General features: G+C 37.0%; 1 protein-coding gene across 4 annotated transcripts in view; it reads left to right on the forward strand.

Moving 5' to 3' along the window:
• The window catches only part of SPTB (spectrin beta, erythrocytic), a 183,129-nt gene that overhangs the window by 157,303 nt on the left and 5,831 nt on the right, over positions 1-19,995 (forward strand). For all 4 annotated transcript variants that reach the window (XM_074236122.1, XM_074236125.1, XM_074236123.1 and 1 more), the window contains one exon: positions 17,653-17,882. In XM_074236122.1, the coding sequence (XP_074092223.1) occupies positions 17,653-17,882 (230 nt within the window). The remainder of the gene's footprint in view (positions 1-17,652; positions 17,883-19,995) is intronic.

Raw genomic sequence — 19,995 nt, forward strand, 5'->3', positions numbered from 1 at the left:
ATCATGGCAAGAATAGTTTCAGGATTAATTTAGCAGTAACTCCCACCTCTCACATGAGTGGGTCAAGACCTTTTGCTCACTTGGACTGGTCATTACCTTTACTCTGTGACCATAGACTCCACCCTTATCCCAGCTTGTCTGATCACTTCATCATGGTAGGCAGCTGATAAACTGCAATCAAGTTAAGCAGAAATCTCTCCCATGCTACTTGTGTAATGTTGGTCACCACTTAACCTTTCTCAAGCTTCAATTTTTTCTCTGACTAGCTTGTTTCTTCCCTTTGGCCATTAGCACCTTAACTGCAAGCTAGATGCAGGAGTAATCAACTCTAAACAGGTGAATAATTATACATCAGTTAATGGGTACCTCATTGAATTGGCTGAAGTAGATATTGAATATAAACATAGTGCTTGGGAGATCTGCAGAGTGTAAAAAGATACTTTAGTGGCAGTTAGGTGGTGCAGTGGATAAACACCAGCCCTGGATTCAGAGGGACCTGAGTTCAAATGTGACCCAGACAATTAATAATTATCCAGCTGTGTGACTTTGGGCAAGTCACTTAACTCATTGCTTTGCAAAAAAAAAAAAGAAAAAATAATGGATTTGAGATAGCATCCTTATGAGATTATCTTTCACCCATTTAGATTATCTCTCATCCACTTGTTTTCTTATCTTGTGCATCCTTGTCTTCCCATAATTCCTCAATAGCAGATCCACAACACAAATAACCAAAAAAATACATAGTTAAGCATATAAATTATGCAAATTACATAGTATTTGCTGATCTTATATGTATTTTATTCTCTCCCTTTGAATTTCAGTTCCTAAAGGGTTTTGATTTTGGGTTTTTTTTATCTACATCCATAGGCTTAGCCCAGTTCTTTTGCAGATTGGGTACTTAATAACCAATTGTTGAATCGAACTGAATAGAGAATCAAGTCAATGTATTAGAGTCATTGTTGAGGTTTGTTAACATGTTATTGGTACTAGTTCAGCATGAACTCTATTCCTTCTTGTAGCCAGCTCACCTATTTTTTCCCCAATCATCCAATTTCCCACCATCCCATTTCCTTGGTATCTCACCTCTTCTTGAGCAGACAACATCATTATTCATGTGCTATAGCTTCTTTTCATCCACCATTAATCTTTCCATTGATTGACCTGCAACTTTGCATCCTTGGAGACCGTAGTCTTCAGAAATTTGCAATCATCCTTGGAGAAAATAAGTATTTTTAAAAGATGGAATTTTGTTTCATAAAGTAGTTTGGGATCATGGAAATAGCTGTGAAGTGTCTAATAGTACTCAATGACAATCCCTTGCAAAGTCATAGAACTTTGTAGCCTCTTTTATTGATTTATACTGAATCTGTGACAGCCGGATTGACTTCTTGTTGCAAGGCTCTTGTACAAATCACTTTAATTTACCTTCCACTCCACAAATATTTATTCTGCACTTAACATCTCCCTACAACAACTTATAAAGCCAGGGAGCAGAAAATATATAGAGGAAAAAAGCAGATCATTCTCTGCTCTTAAAAAACTTATACCATGTTGGGGGTACATGGACAAGAAAAAAATGTAATAAAGAAAAGAGACATTTAAAGTGATTAAGAAAAATATGAGGAGAGAGAACAGGGAATATATCAAGGATGTCACACCTAAGCTTAGCCTGGAAGGAAGAGAAGAATTTCAAAAAATAAATTAGAAGCAGGAGATGCATGCCACACCTCGAATCTAGGCTTGTTTTTGCTTCTTTCTCTGACTTCCTAAGGAGTCTTTTAACCACTTAATTTCTCTTATGAGTACCTCAAAGAGAAATGCAAACCAGTCTGAAAAAAGACTTCTTCCCACCTCCCCCAATTTATGAACTTCGGATCTAATCTCCACATCTTGGGCATACCTGCTGTGCCACCTAGCTGCCCCTCCCCTTTCTCTCTTGACTCTCCTCTATCACTCTTCCTTCAGTGAGCATGTTAAAATAGTCACTTTGACCAAGAAGTACTAAAAGAATAGTAGATACAGAACTGACCTCAGACACAGAAATGGATTTGAATCCCATCTCTGCTTTGTACTGACTGAGACATTAGACAAATCTCTGAACCTTGCACTGCCCAGACAACTTGCTAAAACAATATTTTGCAGAGGGGCAGCTAGGTGGCACAGTGGATAGAACACCAACCCTGGAGTCAGGAGGACCTGAGTGCAAAATCAGCTTCGGTCACTTTAATAATTACCTAGCTGTGTGATCTTGGGCAAGCCACTTAGCCCCATTGACTAATAAAAACCAAAAAAAAAAAACAAAACCCCACAATATTACAGAGAAGATGCCAGCCTATACTAGCAAAGGGCGTTTTCTCTGCTGGGAGTTCTTTATATGAATGCACAGGTCTAGTCACCTTATACCCAATACACATTGACTAAAACTTTGGCAAAACCAAAGAAGAGAAGGGGAATAATCTATAAATTCTTAGGAATCCTTCTGTGTGTCCTTTTTTTTAAAACTGGAAGTGAAGGTCTTCGATTTGGGAAAGCAGGAGAGGATATGTTCTTGAAGACATAAAAGAAAATGGATAGGGCTTGTCTCATGGTGCCCCCATCACTACTTTCCCTTGTAAGCATACCATGGCCCCTTAGGGGTTAGGGCTATAGAAGACACTTTCCTTTTCTTAGTCTTCTTTCTTCCTACCCCTCCAAATAGAAACTACCAATTTCCCTAGCACAAAGTGAATAAGGATATTCCTGACCGGTGACAGTACCCTATTGCTGATATCCCATAAACTCATTTCCACTAATGCTCTTACTTGACCTCATTCTCAAGTCTTACTTATCTTTGCCTTCAGAACAAAAGTCATTTAAATAATGCCTTCATCTGAGTACAATTTGGAAGAAATCATTGAATATGTCTCTGGAGTGGTGAAGGACCCAATCCTCACAGTCTATCCTCCAGCTGCTAACCTGGACTTTATGGTAAAAACTGCAGTGCCTATTTATTCAAAACAAGCCTGTGAGAGAAGGATGACTGGGAACCTATATTGAGGAAGGCAGAGTAAGTATAGAGATATATTTAGGTGCTAAGCACTGAAGACTTGGGAGTGGAAAATATTTTCAGGTGAAGGAGATGATGGTTTGGGTAGGAGGAGGATGAAATTGGATAGAATTGAGAACAAAGAGTAACCTCCTCTTTTCCCCTCCCTGCTATGCAAAAGAAGAAGCATTAGATTATTAGTTATTATGTGATTAGCTGGCACTAATAAAGGATTAAAAAAGAATAGATTCATTTTCCACAGACCCTCAACTCTGGGTTTATTTTTTCCCAGTTCTCTTTCCTATTACCTCTCTTTTCCTTATCCTTATTACTGTGGTCCAGAACACAAAATTTATTTAAGGACACAGTTGTTCTTTCTAAGGCAACATGAGAGACTTTAAGACTAAAAACTAGAGATGAGATAAACTTCAAGTTCATTATATCATTACTTGGTGAGGTGAAATTAGCCTTCTCACAGTTACCACTCTCCTAGTCTGTAGGCTCCCATTTTGGGACTCTGAAGGGGTGGGAGAAGAGTTGTCATTGTTCTTTTAAAACATCATTTTTCAGTCATGCCTGACTCTTTGTGACCCCATATGGGATTTTTTTTTTGGCAAAGATACTGGAGTGGTTTGTTATTTTCTTCACCAGCCCATTTTATAGATGAGGAATTTGAGGAGAACATGGTTAAGTGACTTTGCTCAGGTTCACACAGCTAGTAAGTGTCTGAGCCTCTCTGAACTAAGGAAGATTAGTCTTCCTGACTGCAGTCGTGGTGCTCTATCCACTGCACTACCTAGCTGCTTTGTTTTATCTTATTCCTTATCCCCTATATTACATTGGATTTTCTTCCAGCCTCCTTTTTTTAAAATTTTAATTTTTTTTAAATTTTCATCCAGTTGTATATGCATATTTCCAAGTTACAAAATTTCCCTCCACCCTTCCCTTAATAGGGAATAGTTGGGTTAGCATTTTACATATATATTTTGTAAAAACATATTTACAAATTAGTAATTTTTGGCATGAGGAATTAGGATTAAGGGAAAGCGATACATAAGAGATAATTTTTACAAAGGGTTCATCAGATTTGGTAGGGATGGTGTTTTTTTCTGTGTGTTTTGTTTTGTTTTCTTTTTCTTCCTCTTGTTGGGGATAATATAGTCCCCAAACCAGTCTAATGCAGTTGTCTTAGCTCTCTGGACTGTCAAAAGAAGTTGTTTCCATCAGAGTTGTTCATCTCATAATGTTGATGTGTACATTGTTCTCTTGACTCTATTTCCTTCACTCAGCATTAGATCCCATAAGTCATTCCTTAATTCTCTAGAGTCCAACCGTTTGTGGTTTCTTATAGAACAATAATATTCCATAGTATTCATGTACCATAACTTGTTTAGTATTTCCCAATTGATGGGCATCCCCTTAATTTCCAATTCTTTGCCACTACAAAAAGAGCTGCTATGAATATTTTGGCACATGTAGGACTTTTCCCATTTTTTACAATTTCTTTTGGATATAGTCCTAGAATTGGAATTGCTGGGCCAAAGGGTATGAACAATTTTATTGGCATAGTTCCATATTGCTCTCCAGAAAGGGTGGATCGTTCTCAACTCCACCAGCAATGCATCAATGTCCCAATCCTCCCACAACCCCTCCAACATTGATCATCTTACCTTTTTCTTATCTGGGCTAATGTAATAGGTGTGAGATGATATCTCATTGCTGTTTTAATTTGCATTTCTCTAATCAACAGTGATTTGGAGCATTTTTATATGCTTATGATATAGTTTTAATTTATTCATTTGAAAAGTATCTATTCATATCCTTTGACCATTTATCAATTGGGGAATGACTTGTGATCTTAGAAATTTGACGCAATTCTCTATATATTTTAGAAATGAGACCTTTATCAGAACTCCTGGTTATGAAGATTGTTTCCCAGCTTTCTGCTTTTCTTCTAATTTTGGCAGCATTGATTTTATTAGTGCAAAAACTTTTTAATTTACTATAGTCAAAAATCATTTATTTTGCAGTTTATAATGTGCTCTAATTCCTGTTTGGTCATAAATTTATTCCTTTTCCATAAGACCAGATAGATAATTTTTTGGTCTATTAATTTATCTATGGTATCACTCTTTATGTCTAAATTCTGTACCCATTTTGACCTTATTTTGGTATAGGGTGTGAGATATGGATCTATGCCTAGTTTTTACCATACTATTTTCTAGTTTTCCCAACAATTTTTGTCAAATAGTGAGTTCTTATCCCAGAGGCTGATGTCTTTGGGTTTTTCAAGTAGTAAATTGCTGTAGTCATTTACTACAGTTTCTTTTGAACTTATCCTAATCCACTGATCCATTACTCTGTTTCTTAACCAGTACCAAGCAGTTTTGATGACTGCTGATTTACAGTATAGTTTTAGATCTGGTAGAGCTAGGCTATATTCCTTTACTTTTTTCCCCCATCAGTTCCTTTGCTATTCTTGCCCTTTTGTTGCTCCAGATGAATTTTATTATTATTTTTTCTACCTTGGTAAAGTAGTTATTTGGTAGTTTGGTATGGTACTGAATAAGTAATTTAATTTGGGTAGAATTGTCATTTTTATTATATTATTTCTTTATATTATTTATAATATAATATAATTAATATATTATATTAATTAATTAATTATATTATATTATTATTTATTATATTAGCTTGACCTAACCATGAGTATTGGACATTTTTCCAATTATTTAGATCTGACTATTTGGGTGAGGAAAGCCTTATAATTGTGTGCATACAGTTTCTGGGTTTATCTTGGGAGGTAGATTCCCAAGTATTTAATGTTGTCTACAATTATTTTAAATGGAATTTCTCTTTCTATCCCTTGTTCTTGGGTTTTGTTGTTCATATATAGAAATGCTGATGATTTATGTGGGTTTATTTTATATCATACTAATTTGCTGAATTTCTTAATTGTTTCAAGGAGTTTTTAGATGATTTTCTCCAGTTCTCTAAGTATACCATCATATCATCTGCAAAGAGTGAAAGTTTTTCTTCCTCATTGCCAGTTCTGATGCCTTCAGTTTCTTTTTCTTCTCTTATTGCTACTGCTAGTGTTTCCAATACTATATTGAATAGTAATGGTGATAATGGGCATCCTTGTTTCACCCCTGAATTTATTGGAAATGCTCTGAGTTTATTCCCATTAAATAAGATATTTATTGATGGCTTCCAGCACTCCTAAACACTGAGAAAAATAGGATCTTTTCTTGTCTAGGCCCCAAATTCACACCTTTGGATGCAGATTAAAATGTCTGCTACCTTACTTGCCATTTTTTCTCTAAATGGAGTCAGCCATATCCTTCAAACTTTTGCATTTTTCAACAAAGTTTCATATGCTATCCTTTTGGACAAAGTGAGAAAATGCCAAATACTAGCTGAACAAATGAATCCAGAGAACAGATTGTTTCCTCCTTGGAGTAGGCTTATATGGATACCAGAGGGGTCAGTCTCTGATCCTGTGCTGCTAAACATCTTTTTCCATTTTTGCCTATAAATGCATAGATGGCATAATTGTCAAATTTACATAGAAAAAGCTGGAGAAAATAGCTAATACACTGGGTAATGGTCAAGATACAAAAATATCTTAAAAGGCTAAAATTGCTAAGGTGAAATTAAACAGGGATAAATTTTGTAGGTTAAAGAAATCACAAAAGCTTATTTGAAAAAAGATCTAGATATTTTAGTTGACTGAAGGCTTAATATAGATCAACAGTGTGACATGACAAAACAAAAAACAACCCAAAGCTAATTTCATTATAGAAAATGTTAGCATTATAAGGTATTTATATCCCCAGTTTCTAGAAGAATGTTTGGCACAAAGGTATTTAAGAAATACTCATTGCTGAAGAGTCTTGTTCACACTGCCCTAGTCAAAAATCTGTATTGTTTTCATTTCTGGGCATCATTTTGAAGGAAGGACATTGGAAAAATAGGACTTGTCTACAAGAAAACTAGAATGGGTATGACTTAGGTCATTAGAAATAACTTAAGTGCATAAGAAGAGCTAATGATAAAATTGGAGCTAATTATCCTGGAGAAGTGAAGACTTAGGTGTTACACAAATTGCTGTCTTCAAATATTTGAAATTCTGTCATGTGGAAGGATTTCATTTGTTTTGTACCCCCAAAGGGCCAATAGATTGGAAGCTCCTTGATGTCAGGGACTGTATTTTGCCTTCTGTTGGTATCTCTCACTGAATTAATGTTAATTGATTGGTGAGTGGGTGGTAGTATACAAAGGCAGATTTCTATTAAATGTACAAAAAATAACTGCCTAATTATTAAAAGAACACTTCCAAAAGAAATAGGTCATTTAGGGATCTTAAAGTAAAAGTAAAATCACCCCTCATCTCAGATCAATATCAGATCAAAAGAATTTTATAGGTTTTTTTTTTTAACTTAGTTTGGACTAAATGATCTCTCATGTCTCTTTCAATTCTTAAATTCCAGTAAGGAATCTCCACAATATCTAGTTTTCACTCAAGAAAGGAAATTGTATGTAGGATCTAATCAGGATCAGCTCTTCCTATAGGCAGAGAAGTTAGCTGTTCTTAGTTCCATCAACTGCTGTTTCCAGACATTCCCTTTATCACCCCATAACAATAAAATCCTCATTAATGTAATGATTCTTTTGGGCAAAAGCATGAATCTTCAGAAAGCCCTCCTAAAAGACAAGTAAACTCCAAGAATTCATTGAATCCATTAAACTATTCACATTGTGCATCAAAAAACAGTGCCCTCAGAGTATGTGGACCAAGTTCTAGACTTAAATATGCCTTGAACCAGCTTTGAATCATCTGGCCAATCAGTACATTTCTCTGGATTCAAGTATGCTAATATTACAAATGAGAGGATCAGATTAAATGATCTTTAAAGTCCTTTCTCCCTCTAATATTTTATGATTTGATGATTTTTCATACTTGAGTTATTCAAAGTTCCATTTTTTTTGTTATTTTTATTTCCTGCAGGTCAGATTGAAATGCCTCCCCGCCTTAGTACATGGTCTTCATGACTTGCTATAGTCACAAAAGCTCACTATGTAGTCAGTATCATTAGTCGTGAATTTTTCTGAACTCCATTAATTCAGTTTTCACATGACAAGCTTGAAGCTTACTGCCTACATTCAAAAACCTAACTTTACCAGATCTTGTGTTTAGCTAAAAATAGCCTTCAGGAAGTTACAAGCCTCAGAATAGGACTCCAACATTTATTAAGCTCTTACTATGCCTAGGGGCAGCTAGGTGGCAATGTGGATAGACTGCTGGACCTGGAGTTCAAAGCAAGCTTCAGACAGTTACTGTGTGACTCTAGGCAAGTCATTTAACCTTTCCTTGCCTGAATTTTCTCATCTGAAAAATGGGGCCAATAATAGCAACCTCCCAGAGTTGTTGTAAGGATCAAATGTGTTAACTGTAAAACACAGTGCCTAAGCACATCCTGATCACATGTTGCTCACTCTTTCAATTGTTTTTGACTCTATGTGAGCCTCCCCATAGGCTTTGTCCTTGGAGTTTTCTTGGCAAAGATACTAGAATGGTTCAACATTTCCTTCTCCAGTATGTCCCTATTTTATGGATAAAGAATTGAGGCAAATGGAAGTAAAGTGATTTGTCCAGAGTCAGAAATAGCAAGCATCTGAGGCTGGATTTGAACTCAGATCTTTCAGACTCCAGGCATAGTACTCTATCCACTGTACCACCTTGTACCTGCTAAGTTTGTTTTATGTTGCTTTTGTTCAGACATTTCAGTCATATATGACTTTTTGTGACCCCATTTCAAGTTTTCTTGGCAAAGAGTGGTTTGACGTTTTCTTCTTCAACTCATTTTATGGATGAGGAAACTGAGACTTGCCCAGGGTCACATAGCTAGTAAGTGTGTGAGGATGGATTTAACTCTATTCTCCTTACTCTAGAGCCAGTTCTATACCCACTGCACCACCCAGCTGCCCTAAGTGCTAAATAACTTTTAGCCTTAAAAGAGGCATTATTATGGGCCAGGCACTATATTATGATATTATGCAGGCATCGAGGACACAAAAATTAAGACTAAAACACAGGAGCTGTGTAAAGTAGGGACTACCTTCAAGGAGCTCTGATTCTGCTGTACAAAATGCAAACAACTATACACACCCCCAAAATATATCCTGTATAGGGAAGGTAATGGGGTGTGGGAAGGAAGAGATCCAAGGAAGGCCTCTTGCAAAAGGTAGGATTTGAGTTGAGCAAAGCCAAAGGTCAAGAGGGAAAGAATTCTAGGCATACCAGAGAGCCTGGGAAAAGATTTTATTGAGAAGAAAGAGTTTTGTGTGTAACAGCTAGCAGGCCTGTGTGGTCCTGATGGGGGCAAAGGGTAAAAAGAATGGAAAAGTAGGAAAGGGATAGGATGTGAAGATTTTTTAAAACCCAGACCATTTTAGATTTGATACCTGAGAAATGGAGAGCCCTTTGAGTTTTATTGATTGGGGTGGGGAGAGAGATAAAATGGTCTTTTTCTTTAATGGGAGATCTGATCATTAATTTCTAAAATTACATTAGAATTAAAAATACGAGAAAGCATATTTTCATGTGGTGGAATGCATAGAGTAAGAAAAGCTTGGAGAATACAATGCCATTTTAAAAATTTATTAAACCAATATTTTGCTGATTATTGTGAAAGGAACTGAGAAAGATCTTTAAAAAAATAAAGAAGGCATGATCTCTGTCCCCATGATCCTTTCTATCTAATAAGGAAGATAAGGATGGTACACAAAGAATTATCATGAAATGAAATATTATATGCCTAAGAAGAAGGGGGAACTAGGTAGCAAAGAGTATAGAGCACTAAACTTTGAATCAGGAAGATTTAGACCCTACTCATCTGTATAATAAACCTTAGAATGAAATAGCAAACCACTCCAGTATCTTTGCCAAGGAAATCATAAAAGGGGGTCCCAAAGACTCCAACACAACTGCACAACAACAAAAAAGAAGGATAAGTTTGTAATAAGTGTTAGGTGAGTGTGGGAAGATGGGAACAGTTATGTCTCAGGTTCTAAGAGGGGATACAAAATGTGAATATTTATATACATATAAGATAAATATAATTTAAATGAAAGATAATCTTAGAGGGAACCAACAACTGGGAAGTCATTGGTAGTTCCTCCTGCTGAAGTTAGAATTTGAGATGAGTTTTAAAGAAACTCAGAAAAACAAAAAAGCACCAGTAAAGAAAGAGAGCATCCCAGGCATGAGGGACAGCCAGTGAAAAAGCCAGAGGAGATGGAATTTTCTGTTTCTGGAAGAGCAGACAAAGAAGCCAGTTTTCCTAGATCATAGAATACATAGAGGGAAATAAAGTATAAGACTGGAAACACAGAAAGAAGCCAAGTTGTAAAGTACTGTATTTTTTTTTTATTTTTATGGGGTTTTTTTAGGTTTTTGCAAGGCAGTAGGGTTAAGTGACTTGCCCAAGGCCACACAGGTAATTATTGTCTGAAGCCAGATTTGAACTCAGGTACTCTTGACTCCAGGGCTGGTACTCTACCTAGCTGCCTAGCCTCCCATAAAGTACTTTAAATGACAATCTTATATTTTTTTTTCTTAGATTGAATGGGTAGCCATTGCTCCCTTGATTGGGAGTAGGGAGGAGGTGGTATAGATCAATGTGCTTTAGGAAAATGATTTTGGTAGCTGAATGGTGGGTAGAATGGACTTGGAACAACAGTGAGACTAACGAGTTTGTTTTAATAGTCTAGGCATTAGAAGATGGGGGTTGCACCAGTGGAGCAGCTAAGGGAGAGGACAGAAGGGGGCATATCTTGAGGGGGATTTTTTGAGGTAGAAGCTTTAGGGACATCCAATTTGAGTTGTGACTTTAAAACTAGTGCTCAAGAGAAAGATTTGTTATTGTTGTTGAGTTGTTTCAGTCATGACCAGCTCTCCAAGAAAACTTGGGGTTTTCTTTAGTAAAGATCCTGGTTTGTCATGTCCTTCTCCAACTCATTTTACAGATAAGGAAACTGAGAGAAACAGGGTTAAGTGACTTGCCCAGGGTCATGTGTCTACTAAGTTTCTGAGACTGGATTTGAATTCAGGTCCTCCTGACTCCAGGGCCAGCACTCTATCCACTGTGCCACCTAACTACTCCCAAGAGAAAGATTAGATTAGCTATATAGATCAAGAAATCACGTTCGTGAAACTAATTGAACACCTGAAAGCTGGTGAGATTATTGAGTGAGATAGTATTGAAGGAGAAGAATCCTAGAGGGATACTGTTGGTCATCTCTGGCTCTTGGAATTTTTAGTTTAAGATAAAACAAAGGAAGTGAGATCAAGTGACATTTCTTTTAAAAGATCTTTCTTGATCTCCTCTCTCACTCGGGTTCTCCTCTCTCCATCAAACTACTTTGTATGTATTTTATACAGGGTTTCCCAAAAGTCTCAGTTATCCTTTAAGATATAATAACTAATATTTCTAAGTATTTTCTTATCTGTATAAATATTGCTTTCTCACAATAGAATATAAAATGTGTGAGGGCAGAGCTTAGCGAACTTCTGAAGTCTCTCAAATTAAAGAATCCATTTTGGCTCTTGGTAATCAGCACTTTAACTTTCAAGAATCACTCCTATAGTGAAATTAAGCCCATTATTTCAAGAAATTTGCTTTTTCCTTCCTTTTTTGAAAATTGGGATAATATTTGCCTGTCTCCTTTCCTGCAACAACTTTTTAATTTTTTAAAAATTTTCAAAGATCACTGATAATAATCTGAATAGTCACATTGCTGGTTTCTTTCAATATCATGTTATATAGTTTGTCTGGATCAGATTATGTCAACTCAATAAAGGCAGCTAGGTACTCTTATCATTTCCTTATTTATGATAGATTTCAATTTCTAGTTAGCCGTTTTTATCCTGTTCTTTCCATCCAAAGATCATTCTTTCCAGAAGAAAAAATGCAAAATGAGGCAAGTTGTTTTGTTATCTTGCTTTTACTTTTGTCCTTACCATCTTCTCCATTATCTGATCCTTCTTTTTTCCTTAGCATAATATCCCCTTTTGTTTTCTTTGGCATTTATCTTCAGACTCAGCTCATTCTGGGCTTTCACCCTTCTTCCACTGATTTTACATGATGGTGCCAAATTTTGGTGTCTCCCTTCCCTCTCTCCAAGTTGGTGGATGAATTCATTGTACATCCATGTGAGATTTTGGTGCCTCCCTTTCTTCCCTCCAAGTTGGTGGATGAATTCATCGTACATCCATGGGAGATTTTGGTGTCTCCCTTTCCTCTCTCGAAGTTGATGGATTAATTCATTGTACATCCATGTGAGACTCCTTAAGCAGTTTTCCATTGCATTCTTCAGTGGAATAATTTCCGTTTGTATCACTTGAATTTTGTTCTTGAAACTAGCCCATCCCTTTGGGGCTGACGTATTTTGTAGGACTTCTTTGAACGCTTTAAAATTCATTTTCTTAAAATCTGGGTTGTGAAAGAAGTTATGCATAGCTTTCTCATCTTTAACTATCATGGACTCTGAAATGGAATGATCACTTTCTTCCAATATCATTATTACATTACAGTTAAGGTACAGTGTTGGCCCTGGAGTCTGGAAGTTCAGATCCAGCCTCAGGCTGGCTGTGTGACCCTTGGCAAATCACTTAACCTGTTGGCCTCAGTTTCCCCTATTGGCCTCAATTTCCTCACCTGCAAAATGAACTGGAATAGGAAATGGCAAACCACTCTATCATCTTTGCCAAGAAAATCCCAAATGAGATCACAAAGAGTTGGACATGACTGAAACAACTGAACAACAAACGAATTATTTATTTCATATTATTCCCATTTGTGCACTCACCAATCAAACCAACCTAATAATTGTTCTCTTTTCCTGTCATTCAACAAGATATGGAACAACATACTTGAAAAGTACTCCTTCCTTGCCTCCACCTCCTAAAATCCAATCCATAACTTTTTAAAAAATGAAGCCAAGGGACCTTATACTTATATGAAGTTTTTAATGATTCCTTCTTTTATCCCCCCCCCCAAGTAGCCCTTTCTCTCTGTGAACATTATTTTATATATTTTTTTGTATTTATTTGTGTACATATTTTCTCTTTCGGTAGGATGAAAGTTCTTTGAAGGCAAGAATTCATTTGCTTTTGTCTTTATACTGCCAGTTCAGTTGGTGCTTAATAAATATTGAATAAAAGTTGAATGAACTTTATCACTCAACTAGCATTTATTAAGTCTTTACTAAGTGCCAGATACCATACTAAGCTTTGGAAAAACAAATACCAGCAGAAAGAGAAATAGTCCTTACCCTCAAGGGGTTTCCTCCATTCTGATGGAGAAAGACAAAATATAAAAGAAAGTTGAAAAGGCAGGGATACACTTTGGGGAAAGAGGCTTCAGGATAAAGAGCTGGGGGAACAGCAAGGCTTGAGGATGAAAAAGTCTAAATCAAATCCAAAATCGCATTTTATCTCATGACTTTGTCCACCTCATTAAGACAAATCAAGAATATAATACCTGTTCTTCTTTCAACAAGAGAGAATTCCAGTTAGTCGATAAACACTTATTAAATGTTTATATGTTCCAGCACTGTGCCACAGAGTGGTAATACAAAGAAAGCCAAATAACAGCTCCTACTCTCCAGAAACTAAAAATCTAATAGAGACAATCAATTACTAGCAAGATGTATATATATATATATATATATATATATATATATATGTATATATGTATATGTATACATATACATATATATTATATAGATAGATAGATGTATCTATATATATGGAGATACATATATATATGAGAGATAAATGTATACATGATAAGACAAACTGAAATTTTTTTATTTTTAAATTGTATTTTTATTTCATTAAGTATTTCTCAATCACATCTTTTAAAAATTTACTTTTTTTTTTTTGCAAGGCAATGAGGTTAAGTGGCTTGCCCAAGGCCACACAGCTGGGTAATTTAAGTGTCTGAGGCAGGATTTGAACCCAGGTACTCCTGACTCCAGGGCTGGTGCTCTATTCACTGCGCCACCTAGCTGCCCCACCATTTTTTCAAAATTTTGTGTTCCAGATTTTCTCCCTTCTGTCCCTTTCCTACCTATTGAGAAGGCAAATGATTTAAAATCAGTTTTACATTCAAAGTCATATAAAACATTTCCATGTTAGCCATGTTAAAAAAACATGAAAATAAAAATTAAGGAAGTGGGAAAAGCGTACTTCAATTTTTACTTAGAGTTCATCAGTTCTCTGTCTGGAGGTGGATAGCATTTTTTCTTCATTGTCTTGATCAGAGAAGATAAGTCTTTAACAGTATTTGTGTATAACCTACTGGTTCTGTTCACCTGCTCTATTTCAATTTATATAAGCAGAAGGCACTAGAATTAAGGAGGATCAAGAAAGATTTCCTATAGAAGGCTAGCTTTTATCTAGGATTTGAAGAAAGCCAGGAATTCCATCATATGTTCAGATAATTGAATTCCCCCATTACTACGTTATGATTTCTCTGTGGCAAGTTTGTGACCCCTTTCTTGAATGCATTATTCATTTCTTCTTTCTGGTTCAGTGGGAAGTATCATTCTTCTACCAAAGTAGCCTTTGCTTCTCCTTCCAAATGCTCTCCACTATCCTTCTTTCCTCTGGTCTTATGAATATTTTATTTACATGTTTTAAAATATATGGTGCGAGTCCATTGCCCCTTTTAGCTAATTTGTCACAGGGCTTAGCACAGTGCCTAGCAAATAGACGCTTAATAAATGTTAATGATTGCAAAAAATTTCTGCTTTCTTGAATAATCCAGCTCTGTCCCTGATACTTGTTTAAAAAACTTCATTAGTCTTCCTTCTTCCTTTTTCTTTTTTTAAATGTTTTTTTAATTTTACAGTTTCCCCCCCCAATCTCTCTTCCCTCCCCCAACTCCCCACAAAAGGCAGTCTGATAGTCTTTACATTGTTTCCATGCTATACATTGATCAAAATTGAATGTGTTGAGAGAGAGGTCATATCCTTAAGAATATATATATATATATATATATATATATATATATATATATATATATATGTATATATGAGATAGCAAAATTACATAAGATACCTTTAAAAAATTAAATTAAAGGTAATAGTCTTTGGTCTTTGTTTATACTCCACAATTCTTTCTTTGGATATAGATGGTATCACTGATGAAATGAACAAATCTATTAAGGTTGATCATCATCCCCCCCATGTTGCTGTTGTTAGGTGTACAATGTACTTCTGGTTCTGCTCATCTTACTCAGCATCAGTTCATGCAAATCCTTCCAGGCTTCTCTGAAATCCCATCCCTCCTGGTTCCTAATAGAACAATAGTGATGTTTTTACCCTTTTTCATCATCTCTTCAGGGTATAGACCCAGTAATTTATTGCTGGATCAAAGGATATGTACATTTTTATTACCCTTTGGATGCAATTCTAGATTGCTCTCTAGAAAGGCTGGATGAATTCACAGCTCCACCAACAGTGCATTAGTGTCCCAGATTTCCTGCATCCCTTCCAATGTTGATCATTGTCCTTTCTGGTCATACTGGCCAGTCTGAGAGGCTTTAATTTGCATTTCTCTAATCAATAATGATTTAGAGCCTCTCCTTCCTTTTTCTGTCACATTCTTCTCCTCACAAATTTCCTATCACAGAGCAGAAATCTTTCCTTCCTTATCAGATACTTTTTCTTTATTTTTTCCATTCTCTAGGAACATTTCCTTCTTCCTGATAATCAGAACAATAGAGAAGCATTTTTCGAGATGTTTCTGGGAGAATAATATTTTTTCTTTTTATCAGGGAGATTCTTAATAACCTGCATCTCATATCAACCTGTTGATATTACTAGTCATGGGACATAAGGATGCAGAATATCAAGGGAAAGGAGAACTGAGCATTTTTGCTAAGAAAAACCCCTAGATAAGTGAAATTGAAATTGTCAGAAGAAATGCTCCAAGGAATAAGATCACATAGGAATAGGGAGACAATGGAATCAAGGGTACAAATGAAGAGTTTGGAAGAAGCGGGATAGAGGACTCTAGCATCACTGAAAGAAATAAAGAAAAAAGGATAAGTGGTCTTATAGAAGTTCTTAAATAGGCAGCAGTGACTTAGGGAAGCTCAGCAAAGATGATCTTAATCTTTGCATTACAATGGGAATTAAAGTTATCCTCTGACAAGCTGAAAGAAAGAGATAGGGTTCAAAATTTGAGGAAAATGGAAAAGATCTGTCAGGAATGTAACAGAAAATTAATATAAATAGGAAAAATAAGGAAGGCAATGTGGTAATAAGGACCAAATTAAGGTCAAATTGAAAAAGAATATAAGGCAAATAGTCAACCCAGTTACTCATAGCCAAAATCAAAATTAGAGGAAAGTGGTGGAGGTTGCTTATGGTTGAAGGTGAACAAAGAAGCAAATGACTAAAGGTCAAAGATGTGAAGTGAAGGATAAGGATGTAGGTGAAGTAGAATATGAAACCAAGAAATGGGAGTTTGAAGGATTATCCCTGGCTATTGACTTCTCTGAGGATAATGGCAGGAGATGAATTGAAGAGAAAGGTTGAAACACATGTTAACATTGTTGAAGGTAGAGGCATTATGGCTCAGTGGACAGAGTGTTAGATTTGAAGTCAGAAGGAAGAGGGAGCATTTATTAAGCACCTACTTTATGCCAAGTTCTCATTTTGATGAAACTGAGGTAGACTTGCCCAGTATCAGTTAATAAATTTTGATTTGAACTCAGGTCTTCTTGACTTGAGTTCTGGGATTCTCTATTCACTTACCCATCTAGCTTCCCCCATCTAAAAAGTCTCCACCAGAGGACTAGTAATTGAATCCTTTCTGTAATAGTTACTCCCTTCCCAAAGGGTGACTGATTCATGCTTCCTAGAGCATCCTAGGAGTTTCTAGCTCTATCATTCATGAGCTCTCCAATATTGACCAACCAGTGACATCAATTAGCTTTTACAAAAAGGCATTTAGGAGGTGTCAAAAGGACATAAATTATAAAACCATCCCCCAAGCCATGTGTATACTTTCTCCTCTGCACAAACACACATGCTGGGTCTCATTTTCTTCTACTGTAAAATGTCCCTTAACAGTGCTAAATCTATAATTCTGTGGAAGTATTTGATGTCCACATTGCATTGACTAGGGTTGGGGAGATGGTGGTGGAATTTAGTAACATTGATGGGGAACTGTCTGGATGGTCAGGCATGATTGAGATGACGAAGTGAGGGACCCAAGATAGCCAAGAGTTGGCAAAGGATACCTGGCAGGAAGAGGGGAAGACCAAGCTCCTGTTCCCTCCTCTTAAGTCCATGGACATTTACTGCTCTGAGGTATTGGAATATTGGACATCTACTACTCTGAGGTGCTAGAAGTTGAGGCAGGGAGGGTTTGAGTGGAAATACACTCAGGACCTGGATCTCTCTTTCCAGACCTGCCTGTAAAGGAGGAGAGTAAAGAACCCATGTTTAATGACCCTTTCAGCCCCTCTGACATGCTTGAACCACTGTTATCATCCATAGAATCTTAGTCACATTCAGTGAGGTATGACTCTCCTATTTGTCACCAGACACAAAAAGAAGACAAGCCAAGTCACCAGCAACAGGAGGCGAGGACAGGCAGAGAAGGGAAGTTGACCCTGGAACCGCTTTTCAAAGCTCTGGACACACCTATGAGTGAGAATGAGGAAACAGCGACCACCCTACCTGCCCAGCTGGACCGATCCTACAGCATGCAGATGGAGGGATATCTGGGCCGCAAGCATGACCTGGAGGGACCCAATAAGAAGGCATCCAATAGGTGGGGATCAACAAGGGACAGGAAGGACAACACAGGGACAGCCTTATTTATAGGCTGAGCAGGTAGCAGAAGAGGCAGCCTCATACATTGGATGATTTAAGGAGTTATTTTCCCTCCCTTAGCTATCTATTCCACAGCATTAATTTGTCGAAAAGCTTCCTTCCTTTGAAAATGAAAATACCTCAAAGAGCATTAATGTAGCTATAGATAATTGCACCTGGGCTCACAAGATCTGGGTTTGAATTCCTCTTATGCTATTTATTGTCTTTGTGACCTTGAATGAGTCATTTAGTACTTTAGCCTCAGTTTCTTTAGTTATAAAATGAAAAGATTGGTGTGAACTCTGTCTTTCATGCCGTTAAATCCTCTGATTACATGATCTCAGTGATCAAAGAACTTCATAGTGGTCCTTTCCTTGGTATATGAGAATGGAGAAAGAGCAAAATTGGTTTTGTTAAGGGTTGATTATGAGGCTTGACTTCGGGCATGACATCCTCCTCTCCCTTCCTCCTCCCCATCAGATTATAGACATCATCTTTCACCATCAACTGGAGATTAGATCAGTGAAAAGCTGGGGTCAGAGAAAGGGAGGGGATGAGGATAGCACAAAAACACCTACCCTGCTTTCTGATCTCTGAGCGATAAGAGATGCCATATATACCTCAAGTATGGCAGGGGTTCCCCTGATACTGGGTTAATGAAGAGGCTACTGCTAGGATGGGTTGTACAAATCTTCACACAAGTAGATCACTACTGGCCTATCCAAAAACATAAAGCATGATAGTGATTAAGTGACCTGTGGAGTGGACCCTCCATGGTCACTGAAGCTCCCCATGGCCTTCACCTGCTCCTAGTGTTTCATTCCAGGGGCTTCTCTGGAGCAACAGGGGATGAGACCTAAGGCAGCCCCAGTAATTATTATGTACCCAACTCCCACAGCCTGAGGACCCACCTAGGGAAACCTTGTGGGCTTCATTTTACTTGCAGATACTGGGGCCCACCCACATCCTGGTCAGATTCCTTAGGCTTATTCCCCTAGCAGAGGTCTGTGAACTTGTTTGTTTTATATATTTTAAGATAGTATTGAGAAGGGACCCATAGGTTTCACCAGAATGCTATGGACCATGGTATAGAACGTTATGAATCTCTTTACCTTGTTTTCCAGGACCAACTCCAGTCAACTCCAGTAATGATGCTCTTCAAAAGTCCTTCCAATGGACAGTAGCCATATAGAGACCCAAGAGTCCTTAGTTTTGATTTCAAAGGGTTGTAATTATTCATCCCAAAGACCTGAAGTTTGCCATATTCTCAAACCTAATAAATAGTAAAATGAATCTTCTAAGACCAAGGGAGCAAAAACTTCCCTGGTCTGATTCATATTGACCTGGAGCCAATTTAGCTTGGTACAGCTCGCTATAAAGAAGCATTTTGAATCAGATGAACCCTTGCCAGATGAGTTTTGGGTCTATTCCATATTATCCTCACTCAGTTGAGGACTTGGCCTCTGCAGGGAGTAACTGAGATGCAGTAAGATAGCAGGCCTCATGGTGTGGTGGTAGAAGTCTGGCTGACTCAAGAAAGTCAGCATAGATGACTTTCACAATAGGAAGTCTAAAGATCTGATGTGTAACACCAGCTCATATGAGAGATGAAAGAACAGGATGTTGTGGTGGGACAGAAGAATTTCAGAGCTTCTTAAAGGCATTATAATTCTGGGTGATAGTGAAATGAGCAATGGGACCAGATCTGAAGGTAGTAGATGTACAGGTGGAGGTCTTTAGAATTACACAATTACTTTGTGACCTTGAGTAAATCATTTATAACTTTAAACCTCAGTTTTCTCATCTATCAAATGGAGATAACATATCTCTCCTGAGCACAGGAAAAATGTGAAGATCATCAGAGATGAGATATGGGAAAGCCTCTGAAAACTGCAAAAAATTGTAAAGTATTATATAATTGTGAGCCCCAAGTTCTAGGTCTTGAGTGAGACTTTTCACCTCTATGCTTTAGTGAGCATAATCTCCCTACTTTGCAGTGTTGTTGTGAGACTGAATTGAGATTATTTTTAAAATGTTATATCAGTATAAAAAATATTAAGAACTTGCATCTG

The sequence above is a fragment of the Macrotis lagotis genome, chromosome 4 (assembly GCF_037893015.1).
Source record: "Macrotis lagotis isolate mMagLag1 chromosome 4, bilby.v1.9.chrom.fasta, whole genome shotgun sequence".
NCBI classification, from domain to species: domain Eukaryota; kingdom Metazoa; phylum Chordata; class Mammalia; order Peramelemorphia; family Peramelidae; genus Macrotis; species Macrotis lagotis.